At 42.6% G+C, this 24719-nt stretch overlaps 1 protein-coding gene across 1 annotated transcript in view; it reads right to left on the minus strand.

The window, feature by feature from the left end:
- The window catches only part of LOC140467219 (sodium-coupled monocarboxylate transporter 1-like), a 95611-nt gene that overhangs the window by 39541 nt on the left and 31351 nt on the right, over positions 1 to 24719 (minus strand). Inside the window, exons 6-7 of the mRNA XM_072563442.1 lie at positions 19499 to 19639; positions 18654 to 18783 (exon numbers count right to left, since the gene is read on the minus strand). Of these exons, the coding sequence (XP_072419543.1) occupies positions 18654 to 18783; positions 19499 to 19639 (271 nt within the window). The remainder of the gene's footprint in view (positions 1 to 18653; positions 18784 to 19498; positions 19640 to 24719) is intronic.

A 24719-nucleotide genomic window follows, 5' to 3' on the forward strand; every position in this document is an offset into this window, starting at 1 on the left:
CTTATTTTCATTAGAAAAAAGGAGATTGAGGGGGGACCTGATTGAGGTTTACAAAATCACGAAGGGTATAGACAGGGTGGATAGAGACAAGCTTTTTCCCAGGGTGAAGGATTTCATAACGAGAGGTCATGCTTTCAAAGTGAGAGGTGGAAAGTTTAAGGGGGATATGTGCAGCAAGTACTTTACACAGAGGGTGGTGGGCGTTTGGAAAGCATTGCCAGCAGAGGTGGTAGAGGCAGGCATGGTAGATTCATTTAAGATACGTCTGGACAGATGCAGGAGTAGGTGGGGAGCAGAGAGATACATATGCTTAGGAATTGACTGACAGGTTTAGACAGTACATTTGGATCGGCTCAGGCTTGAAGGGCCGAAGGGCCTGTTCCTGGGCTGTAAATTTTCTTTTTTCTTATTAAAATATAGGGCAGTTTAGAGACTTGACTAGGGTCAGAAGCAAAATATAGTTTCTCTGCTAGAAAGAAGTAGAGAATAATTCAGGGAAAATATAACTGTCTTGTAACAGTTCGTTAAACTTTTAGGCCAGAAGTGTTTGGTTAGAAATCTGCAGAATATTTAAATGCTGAGGAATCCTATGTTATCAGTTTTAGAGTAATAATGTAAGAAGACTACACAGTTTACTTGACAGAACTGGGATAATCAAACTGAAAGATTTGATATAAAGGGGTAATTTCCTTGGGATTTGAGTCACTGCAGTGCAGAAGTGCAGGGGGCGCTCAAGAAAGCATTTCGGAGAGCAAAGAGTGGCCATGAAAAAATGCTGACAGGCAAGGTTAAGGAGAATCCCAAGATCTTCTACAAGTATATCAAGGGGAAAAGAATAATCAGAGAAAGAGTAGAGACTACTAGCAGCCAAGAAGTCAATCTATGCATGAAAATGAAGGGCATTTGTGAAATGTTAATTGAGTAACTCATATCTGTCTTTACACAGGAGAAAAATAATGCAAATGCAGCATTTCAAAAAAATGGACTGTGAAGTAATTCAGCAGACTGACATAAGAGATATTGGAGGTTTTGACAGATATGAAAGTGGACAAACCCTCAGGTTCCTGAAAAAGAGCTTTTGCCTGAAACGCTGATTTTCCTGCTCCTCAGATGCTGCCTGACCTGCTGTGCTTTTCTAGCACCACTCTAATCTTGACGCTAATCTCCAGCATCTGCAGTACCCACTTCTGCCTAGAGCAGATAAATTGTATCCCAGGGTGCCGTGGGCGACAAAAGAGGAAGCAAAAGAGGGTCTGACCCAATTTTTAAAATTATCTCAGGCCTCAATATGTACCAGGGAACTGGACAACAGCTAATGTGGCTCCAATTTACAATAAACCAGGGAAGTACAGGCCAGTGAATGTAAAATTAGTAGTAGGGAAACAATTAGAAAAAAAAAGGAGAAAATTAATCTCTATTTAGAGATACAAGGTTTGATAAGGGAGTTAGCATGGCTTTGTGAGAGGGGGGCCATGCCTAACAAATTCGATTGGAATTTTCAAGAAGGTGACCAAGTGTGTAGATGGCAGTAGGGCAATCGATGTAGTTTATCTCAATTTAAAGAAGGCCTTGGGAAACTGTTAAAAGAAGTTAAAAATTCATGTTATCCAGGGTAATTTAGCAAATTGGATTCAAAACTGGCTTAGTAGCAGGAGACAGGGGGTGGTGCTAGAAGGTTGGTTATGCCATTAAAGGTGGTGTCCCATGGCATTCCACAAGGATCACTGCTGGGACCCATTTTATTTGTGATATTCATAAATTATATAGATGAGAATGTGAGGAGATTGAAAAGTAAGTCTGCAGATGACACAAAGATTGACTGGGTGGCTGACAGTGATCAGGGAAGTCTTAAGTTTCAAGACGACAAAGGTGGAACTGTCAGGTGGGCAGATGTGTTGCAGATGAAACCTAACTCTGATAAATGTGATAGATAGAAGAAGCAATAAGGGAATACTGAATGAAAGACAGGACAACAGGAAGTTCAGAGGGATCTTGTGGTGCTTGCCCACAAATCCCAGTCTCTCCTTATAAGCCAACTCCTTCAACTCCAGAATCAATCTAGTAAACCTCCTCTGCACCCTCTCGAGTAACAGAACATCCTTTCTCAAGTAAGGAGACCAAAACTGCAGGGTAGGTTTATAGGGGAGTGAAGAAGGCACATGGAATGCTTGCCTTTATTCCATTAAGGCATAGACTCTAAGAACATAAGAACTAGGAGCAGGGGTAGGCCATCTGACCCTTGGAACCTGCTCCACCGTTGAGTAAGATCATGGCTGATCTTTTCGTGGACTCAGATCACTTACCCGCTCTCTCACCGTATCCCTAATTCCTTTATTGTTCAAAGAAAATCTACCTCAGCTTTAAAAATATTTACTGAAGTAGCGTCAAATACTTCACTGGGTAAGGAATTCCTTCAATTTACAACCCTCTGGGTGAAGATGTTCCTTCTCAATACAGTCCTAAACCTGCTCCCTCTAATCTGATTAGATTAGGTTAGATTCCTGACGCTATGCCCTCTTGTTCTAGTTTCACCTGCCAGTGGAAAAATCCTTATCATTTCTATCTTATCTATTCCCCTCAGAATTTTATATGTTTCTATAAGATCCCCCCTCATTTTTCTGAATTCAAATGAACACAATCCCAGACTCTCCTTACAAGCCAACCCCTTCAACTCCGGAATCAATCTAGTAAACCTCCTCTGCACCCCCTCCAGCGCTGGTACATCCTTTCTCAAGTAAGGAGACCAAAACTGCACACAGTACTCCAGGTGTGGCCTCACCAGCACCTTGTACAGCTGTAACATAACCTCACTGCTTTTAAACTCAAACCCTTCAGCAATGAAAGACAAAATTCCATGTGCCTTTCTAATTACTTGTTGTAGCTGCAGACCAACCTTCTGCGATTCATGTACAAGGACACCCAGGTCCCTTTGCATAGCAGCATACTGCAACTTTTTACCATTCAAGTAATAATCCTTTTTACTGTTACTCCTACCAAAATGGATGACTTCACATTTATTAACATTGTGTTCCCTTGGCCAGACCTTTGACCACTCACTTAAAGTATCTAGGTTCCTCTGCAAAGTTTCATAATCCTCTGAACACTTTGCTCTGCCACTCATTTTAATATAATCTGCAAACTTTGATCGATTACAGGTGGTCAGCAACTCCATGTCATCGATATAAATTGTAAATAATTCCAGGCCCAACACCGATCCCTGAGACACACCACTAGGCACTGATTGCCAGCCAGAATAGCACTCATTTATCCCCACTCTTTGCCTCCTGTTAGTCATCTAATCCTCTATCCATGCTAACACTTTACCCCTAACACCATGCATCCTTATGCAGCAGCATCTTTTGCAGCACCTTGTTGAAGGACTTTTGAAAATCTAGGTACACCATATCCACTGGGTCCCCGTTGTCCACCTTGTTCGTGATGTCTTCACAGAATTCCAAAAGATTTGTTAAGCATGACCTGCCCTTCATGAACCTATGCTGCGTCTGTCCAACAGGACAATTTCTATTGAGGTACTTTACTATTTCTTCCTTGGTAATAGACTCAGCATCTTACCAACCATAGAGGTTAAGCTGGTCTATAATTCCCCATCTTTTGTCTCCCTCCCTTTTTAAACAGTGGCATCACATTTGCTGTTTTCCAATCTGCCCCATAGTCCAGCAAATTTTGGAAAATCATCACCAATGCACTTGCTATTTCTCCTGCCATCTCTTTTAGTATACTGGGATGCATTCCATCAGGACCAGGAGACTTGTCTACCCTTAGCTCCATTAGCTTGCCTAACACTACCTCTTCCATGATAATGATTGTTTCCAGGTCCTTACCTACCTTTGTCTCTTTGTCAATTACTGGCATGTTATTAGTGTCCTCCACTGTGAAGACCAACACAACATACCTGTTCAATGCCTCAGCCATTTCATCATATCCCATAGCTAAATGGGAGAAAGTGAGGATTGCAGATGCTGGAGGTCAGAGTTGAGAGTGTGGTGCTGGAAAAGCACAGCAGGTCAGGCAGCATCTGAGGAGCAGGAGAATTGACATTTTGGGCAATAAGCCTTTCATCAGGAACGAGGCTGTGAGCCGAGGAGGTGGAGAGATAAATGGGAGGGGTGGTGGGGGTGGAGCTGGGGGAAAAGTGGCTCAGTATACAACAGGTAAATGAAGGTGATAGATTGGAGAGGAGGGTGGAGTGGATAGGTGGGAAGGAAGATGGATAGGTAGGACAGGTCATGGGGCGGTGCTGAGTTGGAAGGTTGGATCTGGGATAAGGTGGGGGAGAGAGAATGAGGAAACTGGTGGAATCCACATTGATGTTGTGTGTGGAGGGTCCTGAGCAGAAGGTGAGGCGTTCTTCCTCCAGGCATCGGGTGGTTAGCGTGTGGTGATGGAGGAGGTCAAGGATATGCATGTCCTCTGTAGAGTGGGAGGGGGAATTGAAGTGTTCAGCCACGGGTCAGTGGGGTTGATTGGTGTGGGCTTCCCAGAGATGTTTTCTGAAGTGCTCTGCGAGTAGGCAACTTGTCTCCCCAATGTAAGAGGAGACCGCACCGGGAGCCATGGATACAGTAAGTGACCTGTGTGGAACTCTGAGGGATGTAGAAGGTTCCTTGGGGCCTTGGATGGAGGTAAGGGGGGAGGTGGGGGTGCAGGTTTTGCATATCTTGCGGTGGCAGGGAAAGGTGCTGGGAGGGGAGGGTGGGTTAGTGTGGGACTGTTGCACATAATTAACAAAGGGAGAGGCATAGCTGGGGCCCATGGCTATGCCTTTGGTCTAGAGGAAGTGGGAGGATTTAAAGGAGAAATTATTGAGCGTGAGGACCAGTTCAGCCAAACGAATGAGAGTGCCAGTGGAGGGGTACTGGTGGGGATGCTGTGTGCTTCTTCCTTCCCACCAATCTCTGTATACATTGCATCATCCTCCAACATTTCCGTCACCTACAAATGGACCTTACCACCAGAGATATATTTCCTTCCCAACCCCTATCTGCGTTCCATAAAGACCATTCTCTCCGCCACTCTCTTGTCAGGTCCATGCCCCTCACCAACCCACCCTCCCCTCCTGGCACCTTCCCCGCCACCTCAAAAATTGCAAAACCTGCACCCACACCTCCCCCCTCACCTCTGTCCAAGGCCCCAAAAGATCCTTCCACATCCATCAGAGTTTTATCTGCATTTCCACACGTCATTTACTGTATCCGTTGCTCCCGATGCAGTCTCCTCTACAATGGGGAGACAGGACGCCTACTTGCAGAATGCTTCAGAGAACATCTCCGGGACACCTGCACCAACTAACCACACCGCCCTGTGGCTGAACACTTCAACTGTCCTTCCCAATTCACCAAGGACATGCAGGTGTTGGGTCTCCTCCATCGCCACACCATAACCTGAAGCTTGGAGGAAGAACGCCTCATCTTCCACCTCAGGACCCTCCAACCATATGGCATCAATGAGGATTTCACCAGTTTCCTCATTTTCCCTACCCCCACCTTATCCCAGATCCAACCTTCCAACTTGGCACCGCCCTCATGACCTGTCCTACCTGTCCATCTTCCTTCCCATCTATCTGCTCCACCCTCCTCTCCGTCCTATCACCTTCTCCCCCACCTTCATCTACCTAGCGCACTCTCAGCTACCTTCCCCCAGCCCAACCCCCACCCCCCTCCCCTCACAGCCTTCTTCCTGATGAAGGGCTTTTGCCCAAAATGTCAGTTCTCCTGCTCCTCAGATGCTGCCTGACCTGCTGGGCTTTTCTAGCACCACACTCTTGACTCCCATAACTAAATGCCCTTCTCAACCTCTAAAGGACCAGCGTTTACTTTAGCCACTCTTTTTCATTTTATATATTTATAGAAACTTTTGCTATCTGTATTTATATTCAGTGCTAGTTTTTTCTCATGTTCTACCTTACTTTTCTTTAAGGCTCTTTTTGTGGCTTTCTATTGACCTTTGAAATTTTCCCAATCTTCAACAATCTTTCAAGCTGTTTTCAGCCACTTTGTACGTTTTTTCTTTCAATTTGATAGCCTCCCTCATTTCCTTAGACACCCATGGTGGATCACCCCTTTTCTGGCAGTCCTTTCACTGGAATATACTGTTGCTGAGCACTTTGAAAAATTGATTTGAAAGTCCTCCGTTGCTCATTAACTGTCCCACCATAATATCTTTGTTTCCATTCTACTGTAGCCAAGTCCTCCCTCATTCTATTGTAGTCTCCCTTGTTTAAGCACAGGACCCTGGTATTGGATTTTATCTTCATATTCTCCATCTGTATTCTAAATTCAACCAGGCTGTAATCGCTCCTTCCGGGAGGATCCCTAATCATGAAGTCATTAATTATTCCTGTCTCATTACACAGGACCAGATCTAAGATTGTTTGCTCCCACGTCAGTTCCATCACATACTATTCAAGAAAACTATCACGGATACACTCAACAAACTCCTCCTCAAGGCTTACCCTGACTGAGCTGGTTCGACCAATCGACATGTGGATAAAAATCCCCCATGATAATTGCCATACCATTTTTACAGGTGCTAGTTATTTCTTTGCGTATTGTCTGCCCCAATGTGTTGTTATTATTTGGTGGCCTATAGACTATTTTTTCTTCTTAGCATTTCTCATTTCCACCCAAATGGATTCAATCTTATTCTCAATAGAACCTATATCATCTCTCAGCACTGTCCTTGAATATCAGAGCTACACAACCTCCCTTACCTTGCTGTCAGTCCTTCTGAATAGTCTGATACCCTTGAATATTTAACTCCCAGTCACGACCATCCTGTAATCATGTCTCTGTAATGGCTACTAAATCATATTCATTCGCAATTATTCATGCCATTACCTTATCAATCTTATTACTGATGCTATGAGCATTTAGGTAAAGTGTTCTAATGCTAGCTTTCTTACCCTCAGGATTTGTGGGCGGCATGGTGGCACAGTGGTTAGCACTGCTGCACTCACAGCGCTAGAGACCCGGGTTCAATTCCCGACTCAGGCGACTGACTGTGTGGAGTTTGCATATTCTCCCCGTGTCTGCGTGGGTTTCCTCCGGGTGCTCTGGTTTCCTCCCACAGTCCAAAGATGTGCAGATCAGGTGAATTGGCCATGCTAAATTGTCCGTAGTGTTAGGTAAAAGGGGTAAATGTAGGGGAATGGGTGGGTTGCGCTTCGGCGGGTCGGCGTGGACTTGTTGGGCCGAAGGGCCTGTTTCCACACTGTAAGTAATCTAATCTAATTTCCAATATCTCCTGAGCTCTCCTTCCTTTTTACTTCTTTCCTAGTCTGCCTTGAACTTAAACCCTCCAGCAACATGCGAACCTGCTGCTTACCTTTTTATTTACCATCATACCTCCTGTCGTTTTCCCTTTCCCTTCCACCAACTCACTAGTTTAAAGTCCTAGTGACCAACCTATTTATCCTTTTCTCTAGAACACTGGATCCAGATCGGTTCAGGTGAAGACCATCCCATCAGTACAGATCCTCCCTGAGCCATGTGTTTACTCCCTAATTTTGTTGTCCTTAAGCAATTTGCACGTGGCTCAGGCCATAATCTAGAGATTATGACCCTCGAGGACCAGTTCCTTAATTTCATTCCCAGTGCTTGATAATCCCCAAATGGGTCCTCCATCTTACCCTTGCCTATGTTGTTAGGCCTGACGTGGACCACAACAACCGGATCTCCCCCTCTCACTCTAGTATCCTTTCAAGCCAGTCAGAGATGTCCTGTACCCTGGCACTGGGCAAGCAACACACCATGCGGGACTCCCGATCCAGCTTGCAAAGGATACTACCTATCCCCCTAATTATAGAATCCCTTATAACTACCACTTGTCTTTTTGTTCACCCGCACTCCAGAATGGCCTTTTGCACCATGGTGCCGTGGTCAGCTAATTTATCTTCTCCGCAACCCTTTTTCTCATCCACATAGGGAGCAGCATCTCATACCTGTTGGATAAGGTCAAAAGCTGAGTCTCCTCCATTCCTGAACTCAGGATCCCCCTACCTGCCTCATTTCAATCACACCCTGTGATTCACTAACTGAATTTGAATTACTTAATCTACCAAGTGTAGTGCCTACTGAAACAAAGCGTCCAAGTAACTCTCCCCCTCCCAGATGTGCAGCAGTGTTTGAAGCTCAGATTGCAGATCATCATCTCTGAGCCGGAGTTCCTCCAGTAACCAACACTTGCTGTAGATGTGGTTACTGCCAATCACCATGGGATCATACAGCTACAGCATATCACCTGACCAGCCATCTCAACTTAGTTAATTACTGTATTACTTTATAAAAACTTACGAATTAAATAATTTCTAATACTTCTCTGCAATGCTCTTTTTCAAATAACCAAATGATAGATAAATATAAAAAGTAAATTTTTAACCAATCACATGATACAAATACAATAAGAGCAGGGAGATTATGTTGGAGCTGTACAGAACTTTGGGCAGGCCACAACTGGAGGACTGCGTGCAGTTTTGGTCACCATACAACAGGAAAGATGAATTCTGAAGAACCATCATTTGCCTCGAAACGTTAATTCTGCTTTCTCTCCAAGGATATTGCAAAACCTGCTGAGTATCTCCAGCAATTCCTGTTTTTGTGAAACGCTTTTCAAGTGTAAGGCAGGAGGTTTGCAGAGTACTTCAGGAAAACATGTTTTACAGAGCTGATGGTGGGTACAGAAATGCATTGTCTGGCAGGGTAGTTGAGATGGAAAAGCTCACAAACTTTAAAAAAGTATTTAGATTAACATCTGCAGTGTCGTAACACTCAACGCCATGGGCCTAAAGTGGGAATGTGGTCCAAGTGTAGATAGCAGTGTAGTTTTGGCGGTAATGGGCCAGTATACTTGGTACATTCTCCACTGAATTGAACTTGGAGTGGAATATTGAAGATGTTAGGATCCTGATTTCCATCTGCAAAATGGCTCAAGGCAAGTACAGCTGATAGCCCTGGACATATGAAAGTGACCACTTCCCAATCGCAACTGGTTCACTACTAGGACAGAACAGGCACAAAAGGGTTGACCCCCACAAAAACTTTCATCCAAACAGTCTACTTCCTTTCACCAAAAATCAACTTCAATTCACAACAATCACCCTCTGCCAACTACACAAGATGGTAGACAGGGAATAGCCACTCCTGACCCAATAGGAAGAGGGCTAACTTCAACAGGTTGAGAGGGAATCTATCCAAGGTTACAGGAAATAAGATTTGACATGGAAAGCTGTCATGCAACAATGGTCAATCCTTCTACAAGAGATGTTTCACGTACAGGTGAGATACATTCCAACAATATACATTCTAATGAAGGCAAAAGGCAAAGGAACCAATGCCAGATCCTGCTTTGATGACATGGGAAACAGAAGATATACTGAAACAACAAAACCAGTGTAAGATGTATGATGGTAACTTCTTTCAGCAAGAAACAGTTCAAATAGAATAAGTTGGGAGTTACAATGATAGAGAGAGAATATGAGAATAGAAGGACAGTTAACATAAAAGGGAATACAAAAATCTTCTACTGGCATTTAAATGATAAGAAATGTAAAAAATAGGAGCAGGAGCAGGAGATCTCTTTGGTTCCCATTATAACTTCCCTTGTTTCTAATTATAAGGAACCGACATTTGTCTCCACTAATCTTTTCACTTCACATAACTATAGAGATAAGTACTAAAGAGCAAATTTGGTGCTCTATAAGGACCTTCTTTAAAGTTATCTCTATTTTTGATAGAGGATAAAACAAGAAAAAGATTGTTGAAAAATTTCTGCCATTTTCAAGAGTAAGTGTCCTGACACTAATTATAGCTACTGTTTACACAGCTACATGTTCCAAGCAGTAATGGAAGCCTGGTTTGCAAATGAGCTGGTCTGAATGATGTGTACAAATGGAGTTTTGACTGGCAACAAGTAGCTGATTGCCTAGTGACCAGTCATTGATGATAGAGGCCTTGTGTCTGTCAACAACTTTGTGATTGGCTACTAGGCAGCTGAACACAGCTTGGGGCTGTGAATGTTTTGGCAGAAACTGTTGGAGCTTTAAAGGAGGAGGAGCTGTTTTTGCTCTGCAGTGAAAAACATTTCAAACCTGAAGAAAGCCAGTTTATTTACCCTTTCCAGTTGCTGTAAGCTCTAACATATAATAATGGTCTTTGACTTGTCAATAAATGAGAACCAGTCACCCTATGCCTCTTGGAAACAAATGAAAATATCTGGAGAAGGCAGAATGAGAAGCAATGTTTTGATCAACTCAGGAATTACTGAACTAACTTTCCAGTCTTTCTCTCTACCCATAACACTCTTATCTTTTCCTTGTCTGTGTCTGTCTGAAATAACTGCACACAGGCCTGTATCTTGTCACTGATTCACCCTTTATTTACTTTGTACAGTGCACTGGTTGTGGCCAGCCAGCTTGGAGTCAGTCTCTGACAGAAGATTCTGAATACTCAGTTTACTTTTTTTTCAGAACGTCTGATGCTCCTGTTTGTTTTTTTTTTGTTTTGTTTTCCTTAACCTCCACACTACCGCCTAACTGCGGTAATACTCTGTTCATTTTTTTTTCTTTTCCTTTTTTTATTCAATTTCCACCACCAGAAAGATAGGAAAACACCTGAGTGGCCAGTGCCAAGCAGTGCCCTTCACATCAAAGGGCAATGCTAATATCCTGTTTTTTTTTTGCTTTTTTTTTCTTTTTTATTTAACCCCCACACTACTGCCTAACTGCGGTAATACTCTGTTTATGTTGGTCACCCAGGGCACCCTGATTGGCCCAAGTCAACAACCCCAGTCAACGAGATCCACCTGGTTGCAATCACTACACTGTCTTTATGTATGGGAGGAGTTTATAAACGGGTTAGAGTTTTCACTAGTAGAGTTATATGTTGACAGTTCACAATTGCTTATTGTAATTAGGATATATTTATTTTTAGCAAATCATCATTTTTGTTCAGTGCAGAAACCTGGTCAGTGTTTTTGTCAACATGGATCTAAAGACAGGAAATTTTCAACAGATTACTCCAGCAAGGCACAGCAATGTTTGACAGCTTGAAACAATGGCAATGAGGATTTGGCTGTGATATTCATAAATAAAACAACTGAAAATAAAACAAAAAAGGTCCTGTCTGATATTTAACACATGACACTGGTAAAGGATTTCTTGCAGTCGACAGAGTTGTCCATGACAGTCTTGAGGAAAATTTCAAAGGTCAGGTTGATTGACTTGGTCTGTAAACTGGAGGTAGATTGCCTAACAGAGGTGGAAAATAAAGATCATTAAAGTAATACACACTCAAGATTAGAGGAAAAAGAACAAAGACCAAGTAGTCTGGTTAGCCAAGGGAGTCCCGGCTGACCAATACAAACAGGGGATTTAGTACTAGAATCAGGTAATATTCAGTTTCTGTTAAAGAAGCTTAAGCACAAACACAGGATGAAATAACTGAAGATGGAGTTCCAAAGGAAAGACAAAGTCAAAAAAAGAGATTAAAAAGAAATGAAAACATTGAAATGAGAAAATTAGAATTGCAAAGAGATAGAGCAGACAGAGAACATGAATACCAGCTTACAATGATGCCACTGAAACAGGAGATGTCAGATACTGATGCAGATCTTGGTAGGGAGAATCTTGAGTTTTAGTTTAAAAATCAGTGAGGAAATCTTCACATTTGCACAAGCCTAACCAAGAATGTGGACACATTCTACATGTCATTTGTGAAAACTGCGACACAGACGAATCAGGCAAAAGAGGACTGGACATTGTTCATGCAGGCAAAGCAAAGAGAAAGCAAAACACAAGTTTACAGTTCACTATTAGAGAAATTTTCACAGGATTACGAATCTGCAAAGAAAATTATATTAGCTATATATAAGTTAGTGGATGAGGTATGGTGGCACAGTGGTTAGCACTGCTGCCTCACAGGGCCAGAGACCCGGGTTCAGTTCCCGCCTCAGGCGACTCTCTGTGTGGAGTTTGCACATTCTCCCCGTGTCTGCGTGGGTTTCCTCCGGGTGCTCCGGTTTCCTCCCACAGTCCAAAGATGTGCAGGTCAGGTAAATTGGCCATGCTAAATTGCCCGTAGTGTTAGGCAAGGGGTAGATGTCGATGTAGGGGTATGGGTGGGTTGCGCTTCAGCGGGGCGGTGTGGACTTGTTGGGCTGAAGGGCCTGTTTCCACACTGTAAGTAATCTAATCTAATCTAATCTAAAAAAAAGGTATATAAGCAATGGTTCTGCAATTTAAAGAAACACATTTTGAATTCAAAAAGGTGAAGCAAAGTAAGTTGATGAGTGAATACAAACAGTAGAAAGTGAAACTATGTATGAAGCTCTTAAAAGAATTTAAAAACTTATAATCTTCAGAGCCCATGACAGGGACCAACTGCTCATCCATTAGGCTAAATCTTTTCTCTATCATCCCCTTAAATTCGCAAGGGATAGGAAATGGGAGAGTAAATAAAAGCAAGAGTCCAATGTAAGGAGTGGATCGATGAGAATGCCCCAAGGTCTCCTCCTCAGATAAGAAGAGAAGTTACTAAGGGTGGACTTGCAGAAGTCACTGTAACAAGATGGGACATATTCACACAGAATGCTGGAAGTTATGATGGACTTATTAGAAATTGTAAAAATGAGTCAAAAATAGAAACCCAAGAAGAAAAGACTACAGATCAGATTGTAGCTTTACTACAACTAAGAAACTGGAGGTTAACACTGTTGTGAGTGTGTAAGAATTACTCAGTGTACATCAGAAATAGAACATAGAACAATATAGAACATAGAACAATACAGCACAGAACAGGCCCTTCGGCCCACGATGTTGTGCCGAACTTCTATCCTAGATTAAGCACCCATCCATGTACCTATCCAAATGCCGCTTAAAGGTCGCCAATGAATCTGACTCTACCACTCCCTCGGGCAGCGCATTCCATGCCCCCACCACTCTCTGGGTAAAGAACCCACCCCTGACATCTCCCCTAAACCTTCCACCCTTCACCTTAAATTTATGTCCCCTTGTAACACTCTGTTGTACCCGGGGAAAAAGTTTCTGACTGTCTACTCTATCTATTCCTCTGATCATCTTATAAACCTCTATCAAGTCACCCCTCATCCTTCGCCGTTCCAACGAGAAAAGGCCGAGAACTCTCAACCTATCCTCGTACGACCTACTCTCCATTCCAGGCAACATTCTGGTAAATCTTCTCTGCACCCTCTCCAAAGCTTCCACATCTTTCCTAAAGTGAGGCGACCAGAACTGCACACAGTACTCCAAATGTGGCCTAACCAAAGTCCTGTACAGCTGCAACATCACCTCACGACTCTTGAATTCAATCCCTCTGCTAATGAACGATAATACTCCATAGGCCTTCTTACAAACTCTATCCACCTGAGTGGCAACCTTCAAAGATCTATGTACATAGACCCCAAGATCCCTCTGTTCCTCCACCTGACCAAGAACCCTACCATTAACCCTGTATTCCGCATTCTTATTTGTTCTTCCAAAATGGACAACCTCACACTTGGCAGGGTTGAACTCCATCTGCCACTCCTCAGCCCAGCTCTGCATCATATCTAAGTCCCTCTGCAGCCGACACCAGCCCTCCTCACTGTCCACAACTCCACCTATCTTCGTATCATCTGCAAATTTACTGACCCACCCTTCGACTCCCTCATCTAAGTCATTAATAAAAATTACAAACAGCAGAGGACCCAGAACTGATCCCTGCGGAACTCCACTTGTAACTGGACTCCATGCTGAAAGGTTTTGATCTAGAGGGGAGATAATCCTTTTTCTTCAAAGGAAGCATCCTTGCCAATAATTATACTAAGAAATACAGGGCTACTCAAACTCGCTGGAAGATTTAATTATCCCTCCAGAGAATTCAATGACAACCCAAAGTGCTGGTAAATGGGAAGGGGACAGAGTGTACCCTTGTTTCATTGAAAAAAGTCCAATTAGAGCTAACACAGTGTTGGGACTAGTGATAATCGGGACAGTTAAGGAATTACCTGTGAATGGAGTTGATTTATTTCTGGGTAATGTGACAGCAAGAATGATAATACTCATTTACTATTATCGCAGAAAGTCCAGTTGAGGCTGAAGAGATAGAAGTTGCAGTTTTTGCAAGTTTTCCATTGTATGTAGGGACCAGTTCAATGGGTAAACAAAATGCATGACCATGGCTCACAGAAATATCCTAAGCAGATGGTTGGATATCAGAAAATCTGATTAAGAATGACGGTAATTCAAAAATGGTGTTTGGTACGTTTTCATTAATTGAAGCTGAGAAAGTAGATCTAGTGTTGAGTAAGCTGGTATAGCCAACTCACAGTGAAGCTGAGGCTGAAGAAGTTCCAGAATATTATTGTATTCAAAGTGGAGTTCTCATGACAAAGTGGAGAAAAACCTCACAGACCTGCAGATGACAAATGTTCATCACATTTTGGTACCACTCAGATATTGCAAGGAGATACTGCGAGTACCATGTGAAATTCTGCTGGAAGGATGTGAATCTGTGGGCATCAATAAATCAGTATTTTACATGGCTAAGACTTCATAAAGTCATAGTGAAAAACACACCATACGGTTCATAATTATTTATTTGTAGTTAGAATCTTAGCGTCAATTTGGATCTGAAAAGAGGTAAATTAGTGAAGCTGTGAATTTTTAAAATTCTTTAACTTTGGTTCTGATCTTGGTGATGGGGGGCTTGATTTCCAGAGCATTACCTCAATGACATGCAACAGATTATTAGCAACAAAGAGTACGTACAGCCACAGGATAGAACGAGGATAATTAGTGAATATATTCAGTATACTGTGGGAATGCTTAGGAAGAAGAAGCTGACAAAATATCAGTAAACATGCAGGATAGTGGCAAAGGCTGCAAATTTAGAGTAGTATTAATAGGAAAGGGCATTTATTGGAAGGACAAGAAAGAATACAGCAAAATCAATATATCAATATTTTACATGGCCAAGATTTCATAAAGTCATAGAGTCATACAGATGTACAGCATGGAAACAGACCCTTCGATCCAACTTGTCTATGCCAACCAGATATCCCAACCCAATCTAGTCCCACCTACCAGTACCCGGCCGATATCCCTCCAAACCCTTCCAATTCATATACCCATCCAGATGCCTTTTAAAGGTTACAATTGTACCAGCCTCCACCACTTCCTCTGGCTGCTCATTCCATGCACGCACCACCCTGTGTGTGAAAAAGTTGCCCCTTAGGTCTCTTTGATATCTTTCCCCTCTCACCCTTTAGTTCTGGGCACCCCCGCCCCAAGGAAGCAACTTTATCTATTTATCCTATCCATGCCCCTCATGATTTTATAAACCTCTATAAGATCACCACTCAGCCTCCGACGCTCCAGGGAAAACAGCCCCAGCCTGTTCAGCCTCTCCCTATAGCTCAAATCCTCCAACCCTGGCAACATCCTTATAAATCTTTTCTGAACCCATTCAAGTTTCACAACATCTTTCCGATAGGAAGGAGCCCAGAATTGCACGCAATATTCTAACAGTGGCCTAACCATTCTATACAGCCGCAACATGACCTCCCAACTCCTGTACTCAATACTCTGACCAATGAAGGAAAGCATAGCAAACGCCTCAGCCCATTGGCCCATCTGATCAAGATCCTGTTGTAATCTCAGGTAACCTTCCACTACACCTCCAATTTTGGTGTCATCTGCAAACTTACTAACGATACCTCTTATGCTCACATCCAAATCATTTATATACGTGATGAAAAGTAGAGGACCCAGCACCAATCCTTGTGGCACTCCACTGGTTACAGGCCTCCAGTCTGAAAAACAACCCTCCACCACTACCCTCAGTCTTCTACCTTTGAGTTAGTTCTGTATCCAAATGGCTAGTTCTCCCTGTATTCCATGAGATCTAACTTTACTAACCAGTCTCCCATGTGGAACCTTGTCGATCACCTTACTGAAGTCCATTTAGATCACATCTACTGCTCTATCCTCATCAATCCTCTTTATTACTTTTTTTAAAAACTCAATCAAGTTAGTGAGACATGATTTCCCACACATAAAGCCACGTTGACTATCCCTAATCAGTCCTTGCCTTTGCAAATACATGTACATCCTGTCCCTCGGAGTTCTGACCAACAACTTGCCCACCACCGACGTCAGGCTCACTGGTTTATAGTTCCCTGGCTTGTCCTTACCACCTTTCTTAAAAAGTGGCACCATGTCAGCCAACCTCACCTGTGACTATCGATGATACAAATATCTCAGCAAGGGTCCCAGCAATCACTTCCCTAGCTTCCCACGGAGTTCTAGGGTACACCTGATCACACCCTGGAGATTTATCCACTTTTATGCATTTCAAGATATCCAACACTTCCTCCTCTGTAATATGGACATTTTTCAAAATGTCACCATCTACTTCCCTACATTCTATATCTTCCATATCCTTTTCCACAGTAAATACTGATGCAAAATATTCATTTGTATCTCCCCCATTCAAAGGCCACCTTGCTGATCATTGAGGGTCCCTATTCTCTCCCTAGTTACCCTTTTGTCCTTAATGCATTTGTAAAAACTGTTTGTATTCTCCTTAACTCTATTTGCCAAATCTATCCCATATTCCTTTTTTGCCCTCCTGACTTCCCTCTTACGTATACTCCTACTTTCTTTATACTCTTCTCAGGATTCACTCGATCTATCCTGTCTATACCTGACATATGCCTCCTTCTTTTTCTTAACCAAACCCTCCATATCTTCAGTCATCCAGCATACCCTATATCTACCAGTCTTTCCTTTCACCCTAACAGGAATATACTTTCTCTGGACTCTCATTATCTCATTTCTGAAGGCTTCCCATTTTCCAGTCGTCCCTTTAACTGCAAACATCTGCTGCCACTCAGCTTTTGAAAGTTCTTACCTAATACCGTCAAAATTGGCCTTTCTCCAATTTAGAACTTCAACTTCTAAATCTGGTCTTTCCTTTTCCATCACTACTTTAAAACTAATAAAATTATGGTCAAGCACACTATTCCAGTGAGATCCAACAGATTATTAAGCACAAAGCCATAGGACAGAGCTAGTGTACTTAGTGAGTACATCAATTTTTACAAATAAGATGTGGACAAAATATCAGGAAACACAAACATGGTAGTGGCATAGGCTGAAACTTTGTAATAGGATTTACAGGAAAGGCTGTCGAAGGTTAAAGTCTAAAAGTGGATAAATCACACAGCCCAAATGGCATGCATCTCCCAAAACTAGGGAAACATGGGTGCAGATAGCGAAACAACTTGCCATATTCACAGAATTTTTCTCGAGACAAGTGAGGTGTCAATAGATGGAAAGTCCTAAATGTGACAATCTTGCTCAAGAAAATGTATATGTACATTCCTGATAACGTCAGACTGGCCCACTTAACCATCAGTGCCAGCGACACGTTAGAAACAATAAATATTGAAAAAAGTAACAGGCACTTTGGAAAGTTTGTTTTGACAAATCTGGTTGAACCTTTTGATGACGTATCAGAGAATGTGAATGAAGAAAATGCAATGAGTTTTGCTTATATGTATGTAATGAAGGCAGCTGACACAGTACCTTATCCAAGATAAGTTACCTAATTTAATCTCATGCAATTGCGGTCAATATCAGCTTGGATCAAACAAATAGCATAATAATGGAAAGCAGCAAGTCAGGGTGGTAGACAGTGGTGTTCCCAAAAGTCAGTTCCTGTAAAACCACCTTTAAATTTTCAGCCTATGCCACTGTTTGACTTGACATCTGAATATAAAACAAAACGTCACCAAATGCTGACGATACCAAACTTGGAGCAATGGCAAACCATGTGAATGGTACCAATTGACTGCAACACGACTTGCAGAATAGGTAGACTAGGCCAGAAGGAATTTAGTGCAGAGAAGTGTGGGGTGATGCATTTTGTCAGAATAGATAGAGAGGGGAAGTGTACACTTACTTAGTGGTACAACTTTAAACAGAGAGCATGTGTAGATGTGCTTTGCAGGCTATGCTGCAACTGTATTAAGTAAAGCCAATAGGATCTTGAGCATGACATACAGAGGTATTGAATTAAAAAGCAGGAACAATAATGCTGAATCTTTGATATATCTCTGGTCAGACTATATGTCCAGTTCTGGTGTCCATTTGAGAAAAAACCTTAAAGTGTTTGAGAAGTACAAGGGAGATTTACCAGAACTCTCCCTGTCTTGGGAGAGTTTACCTACAGGGTTAAGTTGGAGAAAATGGAATTATCCTCCTTGGAGTAAAGTTGGAAATAGAGGTATAAAGGAGTATGAATGTTTAATAAGATGGATAATGTAAAGCTTTTACCATTAATTGATGACACCAAGACTGGAGAACACAGTTTTTAGGGCAAGAGATATTGTGGCAAACTGTTTAATGTACCAGGTGGTAACCATCTGGAATTCACTGCTTCGGTGGAAGGTGAAATGATCAATTTCACAACAGAATTAGATGGACTCCTGACAGAGGTAACTAGTAGAATAGTTAGTCATGGAGCAGGGGAATACAACTGACTGATTTGTTCGACGGAGCCCTGGCATGAACGCAATGTGCCGAATGTCATCTTGAGCTGTAAGGATACTTGATAACCTCAATGCTGACAGCTTACCTGGTCTGAGGCTTTGACTTTCTTCTGAGTTAGGGGATCACATTGGTGATAAACAGCATACATAGTGAGCCCAGTAAACACTGCACAGATGGCTATTATCCACAGACCAACCAAATTGAAGTAGAGAGCTCTAAAATAAAGAAAATCTAAGAGTGGCAGCTTCAAGAGACAGGAAGTGAACAACTTACAATTGCTGGAAGACATCCATAAAAATAAAACAAGTCAATATAATTCTGGGGTGGGAATAAGAGTGACTGTCAGCCCTGGACCATTAGTAAGCAGTCCACAGAGGGCAGAGCTTGTGGGAAATCTGAGTCTGAGAATCAAGCTTATGCAACCAACTTTTTAATCTGCAGCAATCAAAGCACAATAGCAAAACATTTTTTTTCAAAATGCCCCACGACAAAGAAAGATTACAAAACAGATGCTGCAGTGATTGCAGTAATGAAAATCTCTGCACACTTGAAACAGTAGAAAAACACTTGCTAAGGTGTGTTATACCTAGATCTATCACACCAGTGAATCATGATTAATATCATAAAGAGTGATTACAATATTGGATTCTGATTGATCCAACAGTATATATCTGAATTTATAATATAAATCTTGTAGTGGTTCGATTAGATTAATCCTTAGGCTGGCGTTTCCTCTGCACTGTGTTACAAACAGGATGGTGGTTTGGACAAGCAGAGAGGAGCTGGTGCCATGGTGAGGGAATACCTGGCAATTGTGGCTAACATGAAATGGGTTTATTTGTAGCACCTGTAACATAACCACTCCTGCACTACTTGAGCACTATGCCACACACTGCAATAGACCCAGGCAACTGTAGAATTGGTACTTACAGCTTAGCCTCAAACTGGCTTCTACAAGAGAGGTACCGCTGAACCTGAGACTGATTAATGCCATAAATAGCTGTCCACACAAAAGTTCCACCAACCACGATCGTCCAGAAGGTGTGTCGTCTTACTGGGCTTGGATCGAAGCTGAGAAGAGACAAGGAAACAGTGGTGAGGATTCATTGTTCAGTTTGCTGTAGGCTTATTGCTGGAGTAACAATGGGACATGAGAGACAAGCAAAGTGCTACCATCGTGCGCACTAGCACATGCCCATGTGAGCACTGGATCTCAGCTGGCAGTAGAGCACAGCGCTGTGGTAGTGCTACCTGTTCAAAAGACTATCTCTTTCATTTTGGCATTTACTTGTGGCCCTAGCTACCTGTTCTGAAAGTTCTGTTCACGAAATATAAATAACTTGTAGGTTACCACCCAATAATGTCACACTTTTCAAAGTTTTACCATGTCCCAAATAGCTAATTTCGTACTCATGAAGTGAACTCTTTTTTGAAAGGTGATGGGATAATTTACGGCCACCTGAAAGGGCAGTCAGGACATCAGTTTAATGTTTCTTTTTAAAGGGATCATCCCAGACATTTCAACACTCTCCGACAGCACAGCACCATAATATCGAATCGGAATACAGGTTCAAATCTTTGCAATAGATCTTGACAATGTAACACAACTTGAATATGATCAGGAAGATCCCGTGCTAATAGTACCACAAAAAATTGATAATTTCCTCTCTGCTATGATCTTGTACAATATTGCTACTGTATTTGTCAATGTAATGACAGAGATTGTAAATCAATTATGTGTCAAATGTTGTACAAGGTAATGTTTCTAAAGGGGTTCGTGCTCATGTTATATTAGCTGTACCCAGTCACTGATATCACACTGTATCAGACAATCCCCAGGTTGTGTAAGGGTTCTGTTCTTAAGTACATTCACAAGTCGATTTGTATACACATTGGAACATAATGCAAAAGATTATAAAGGAACCAATTTTATATATAGGAAATGTTTGTATGTCAGATTTTTAAAATTACACCCCTGTATGAGACCATGTATACAGGATAAACAAAATTCTGCAGAGCAAAACTCCAGATCATAAGGTTGAAAGTGATTTTCTCAGCTTTTTAGTTTTTTTAAATGAAGATATGCTGTTGGGTAATAGTTGTTCTTTGATGCAGTGGCTGCTCAGGCCTTGACCTTTAGATTTTTTTTTCTTTTGACTTATCAAAGTTTTTCTGTCTTCTTCCCACACACACAGACAGAAGAAGAGATCATGTTCACAAGTATTAGTGTTTGTGAGCCCTTGTCTTTTGGTTTTTTGGACTATAAACTCAGGAAATGGGACTGCAGATGCTAGAAAGTCAGAGTCGATAAAGTGTGAAGCTGGAAAATGTACAGCAAGTCAAGCAGCATCAGAATAGCAGGGGAGTCAACTTTTCATGTCTGAAACAACTGATACAACAGAAAGATCGGAAGAGCTTTGCAACTTGAAATTCAAGGGTTGATTATTTTTGAGTTGTGTAAGACTAGGTTGTTTTTTGAAGCAGGAAGAGGGAGAATTCGAGACTGAGCAGCAGCAAGAATCTTTCAAGTTCAGGAAATTTGGCCTGACTATAGCCCTCTGACTGGTTGATTGATAGAGTGTTAAAACACTAAGTCTCAGGAACAGCAGAGGAGAAAAAAAATCCAGAATCCACAGTCAGAAAGCACTCATCTCTACTTCTGTGTGTCTGTGGGAAGAAGACAGAAAAACTTTGGTAGATCAAAAGAAAAATATCTAAACAAATGAAGGCCTGAGCAGCCACTGAGTCAAAGAACTGATGAAATCACTTTCAACTTTATGGTCTGGAGTTTTGTTCTTCAGAATTTTGTTTAACCTGTATATATTGCTTTCCCACCCACAGTATAATTTAGGCATTTTTCTTTTGTCTGTCTTGCAGAGTTGTAGAGAAGATATCCTTTTTTTCTCTCTGCTCTTGTTGCAGTTAGGTGTACTTCAACAAATAGTTATTTCACAGATAATGACAAAACCTGCTGTGAATTGCTTTTGTCCTGAGTAGCAGTTAATCAGGCAAGTTGGTCATTTTTGTGGTCTCATTTTGATTTTATACACCTGGTCTGACCTACATGCGACTCCATTGCCACAGCAACATGATTGACTCACAGTTGCCCACAGAAATGGCCTAGCAAGCCATTCAGTTTTACCAGTTGCTACAAAGCGTCAAATAAATTAAACAGGATGGATCATCTGGCATCAACCTAGGCACTGGAAAAGACAATGGCAGAAACAATCCCGTCAACCCTGCAAAATCCTCCTCACTAACATCTGGAGGCTCGTGCCAAAATTGGGAGAGCTATCTCACAGACTAGTCAAGCAACTGCCTGACACTGTCTATAAGGAATGATTCTGTAAGTCTGACTATGTCCCAGTCACCACCATCACTTTCCCTGGATATGTCCTGTCTCACTGGCAGGATAGACCTGGCACAGGTGGCAGCATAGTGGTATACAGCTGGGAGAGAGTTGCTCTGGAAGTCCTCAACATTGATTCCTAATCCCATTAAGTTGCATAGTTTCAGGTTTAACATGGACAAGGAAACCTCCTGCTGATTATCATGTACTGTCCTCCCTCAGCTGATGAATTGGTACTCCTCCAGGTTTAATAACACTTAGAGGAAGCACTGAAGATGGCAAGAATATAAAACATACCCGAGGTGGGGGATTTCAATGTCCACCACCAGGAGTGGCTAGGCAACACTACTACTGATTGAGCTAGTTGGATCCTAAAGAACATAGTTGCTTGACCAGGTTTGTGGCAGTTAGTGAGGGAATCAACTAGAGGGAAAAACATACTTGACCTCATCCTTACCAATCTGCCAGCTACAGATGTCTCTACCCATGACAGAATCAGTACAAGTGAACACCCGCACAGTCCTTGTGGAGACGAAGTCCCGCCTTTACATTGAGGAAAAACCTCTTTCATGTTGTGTGGCACTATGACTGTGCTACATGGGGCAGACTTTGAATAGATCTAGCAATTCAAGACTGGACATCCATGAGTAATTGTGGGTCACCAACAGCAACAGAATTGTACTTCAGCACAATCTGTAACCTCATGGCCGGGCATATCCCCCCACTCAACCATTACCATCAAACTAGGGGATCAACCTTGGTTCAATGGAGAGTGCAGGAGGGCCAGCGAAAAGCAGCAGTAGGCATACCTGAAGATGAGGTGTCAACCTGGTAAAGTCACCAACAGCACTACCTACATGCCAGGCAGTAGAGGCAGTAAGTGATAGACCCAAGTAATCCCACAACTAATGGATTGGCTCTAAGCTCTGCAGTCCTGCCACATCCACTGGAGGAGGAAGCGCTACAAATATCCCTATCCGAATTGATGGAAGAGGCCAGCACATCAGTGCAAAACATAAGGCTAAAGCTTTCACAGCAATCTTCAGCCAGATGTGTCTTTTGGATGATTAATCTTGGTTTCTTCCAATGGTCCCCAACATTACAGATACCAGTATTCAGCCAATTTGATTCATTCCATGTGATAAAAAGAAATGGTTGCAGGCACTGGATACTGCAAAGGCTACACAGGCTGACAACATTCTAGCAATAGTCCTGAAGACATGCTCCAGAGCTTGCTGCTCCCTGCCAAGCTGTTCCAGTTACAACACTGGCATCTATCCTAGAATATAGAAAATTGCCAAAGTAAGTCCTGTACATAAAACAAAGGTCAAGTCCAGCCCAGCCAATTGCCACTCCATCCGTCTACTCTTGATCATCAGTAAAGTGATGGAAGGTATCATCATTAGTACTACTAAGCAGCACCTGCTCAGCAATAGCCTGCTCAGTGACACCCAATTTTGGGTTCCAACAGGGCCACTTAACTCCTGACCTAGTTACAGCTTCGATTCAAACAGGGACAAAAGAGCTAAATTCCATAGGTGACAGTGACAGCCCTTGACAGCTCCAGGATATCGTTGCAGGGGTTCCTCAGGGTAGTGTCCCAGGTCTAAGCATCTTCAGCTGCTTCCCTCTATCATAAGGTCAGAAGTGGGGAGGTTCGTAATAATCGCAAAATTTTCAGCACCATTCACATCTCCTCAGACAGAGTGTCTAAATGCAACAAGATCTGGACAATATCCAGGCTTGGGCTGACAGCAACTCACAGAGCATTTTATAGAACTTCTCTGGGACACATGCACAAAACAACCCCAGCACCCTGTGGCCAACCACTTCAATCTCCACTCCTCCAAGGACATGTAAGTCCTCGGCCTCCTCCACCGCTAAATGAAAGCTCCCCGCCAACTGGAGGAAGAAAGCCTCATCTTCTGCCTTGGCACCCTTCAACCACATGGCATCAACATCAACGTCCAATTTTCAAATCTCCCCTCCCCTCAGATCCAACCCTCCAACTCATAACCACCCTCTTGACCTGTCCCACCAGTCCATCTTCCTTCCCACCTATCCTCTCGACCCTCCCCACTGACCTATTACAATTAACCCTCAGCTCCAATCCCAAACCCTTATTTATCTCTCATCCCCCTTTGTCTACACATTCCTGATGAAGTACTTATAAACGAAACGTTAACTCTCCTGCTCCTTGGATGTTGCCTGACCATATGCTGTGCCACCTTTTTCGACCCTGACTCTCCAGCATCTGCAGTCCTCACTTTCTCCTTGGGCTGACATGTGACAAGTAACATTAGCACCACACAAATTCCAGGCTGTGATCACCACCAATAAGAGACACCACCCTTTGACATTCAATGGTGTTACCAGCACCAAATCCCCCACTATCAACTTCCTGGGAGTTATCATTGATCAGAAACTCAACTGGGACTCATAAATACAATGGCTACAAGAGCAGGCCAGAGGCTAGGAATACTCCAGCAAGTAATTCATTTCCTGACTCCCGAAGGCCTGTCCACCATCTACAAGACACAAGTCTGGTGTGTGATGGAATTCTTCCCACTTGCCTGGATGAGTGCTGCCCCAATAACACTCAAGAAACATGGACATCATCCAGAACAAAGCAGTCCATTTATTGGCACTACGTCCACAAACATCCACTCCCTCCACCACTGGCGCACAGTAACAGCAGTGTGTACTATCTGCAAGTTGAACTGCAGAAATTCAATAAAGATCATCAGACAGCAACTTCCAAATCCACAAACACTTCCAACTTGAAGGAAAAGGGCAGAAGAT

This window comes from Chiloscyllium punctatum, chromosome 45 (genome assembly GCF_047496795.1).
Source record: "Chiloscyllium punctatum isolate Juve2018m chromosome 45, sChiPun1.3, whole genome shotgun sequence".
Taxonomy (NCBI): Eukaryota; Metazoa; Chordata; class Chondrichthyes; order Orectolobiformes; family Hemiscylliidae; genus Chiloscyllium; species Chiloscyllium punctatum.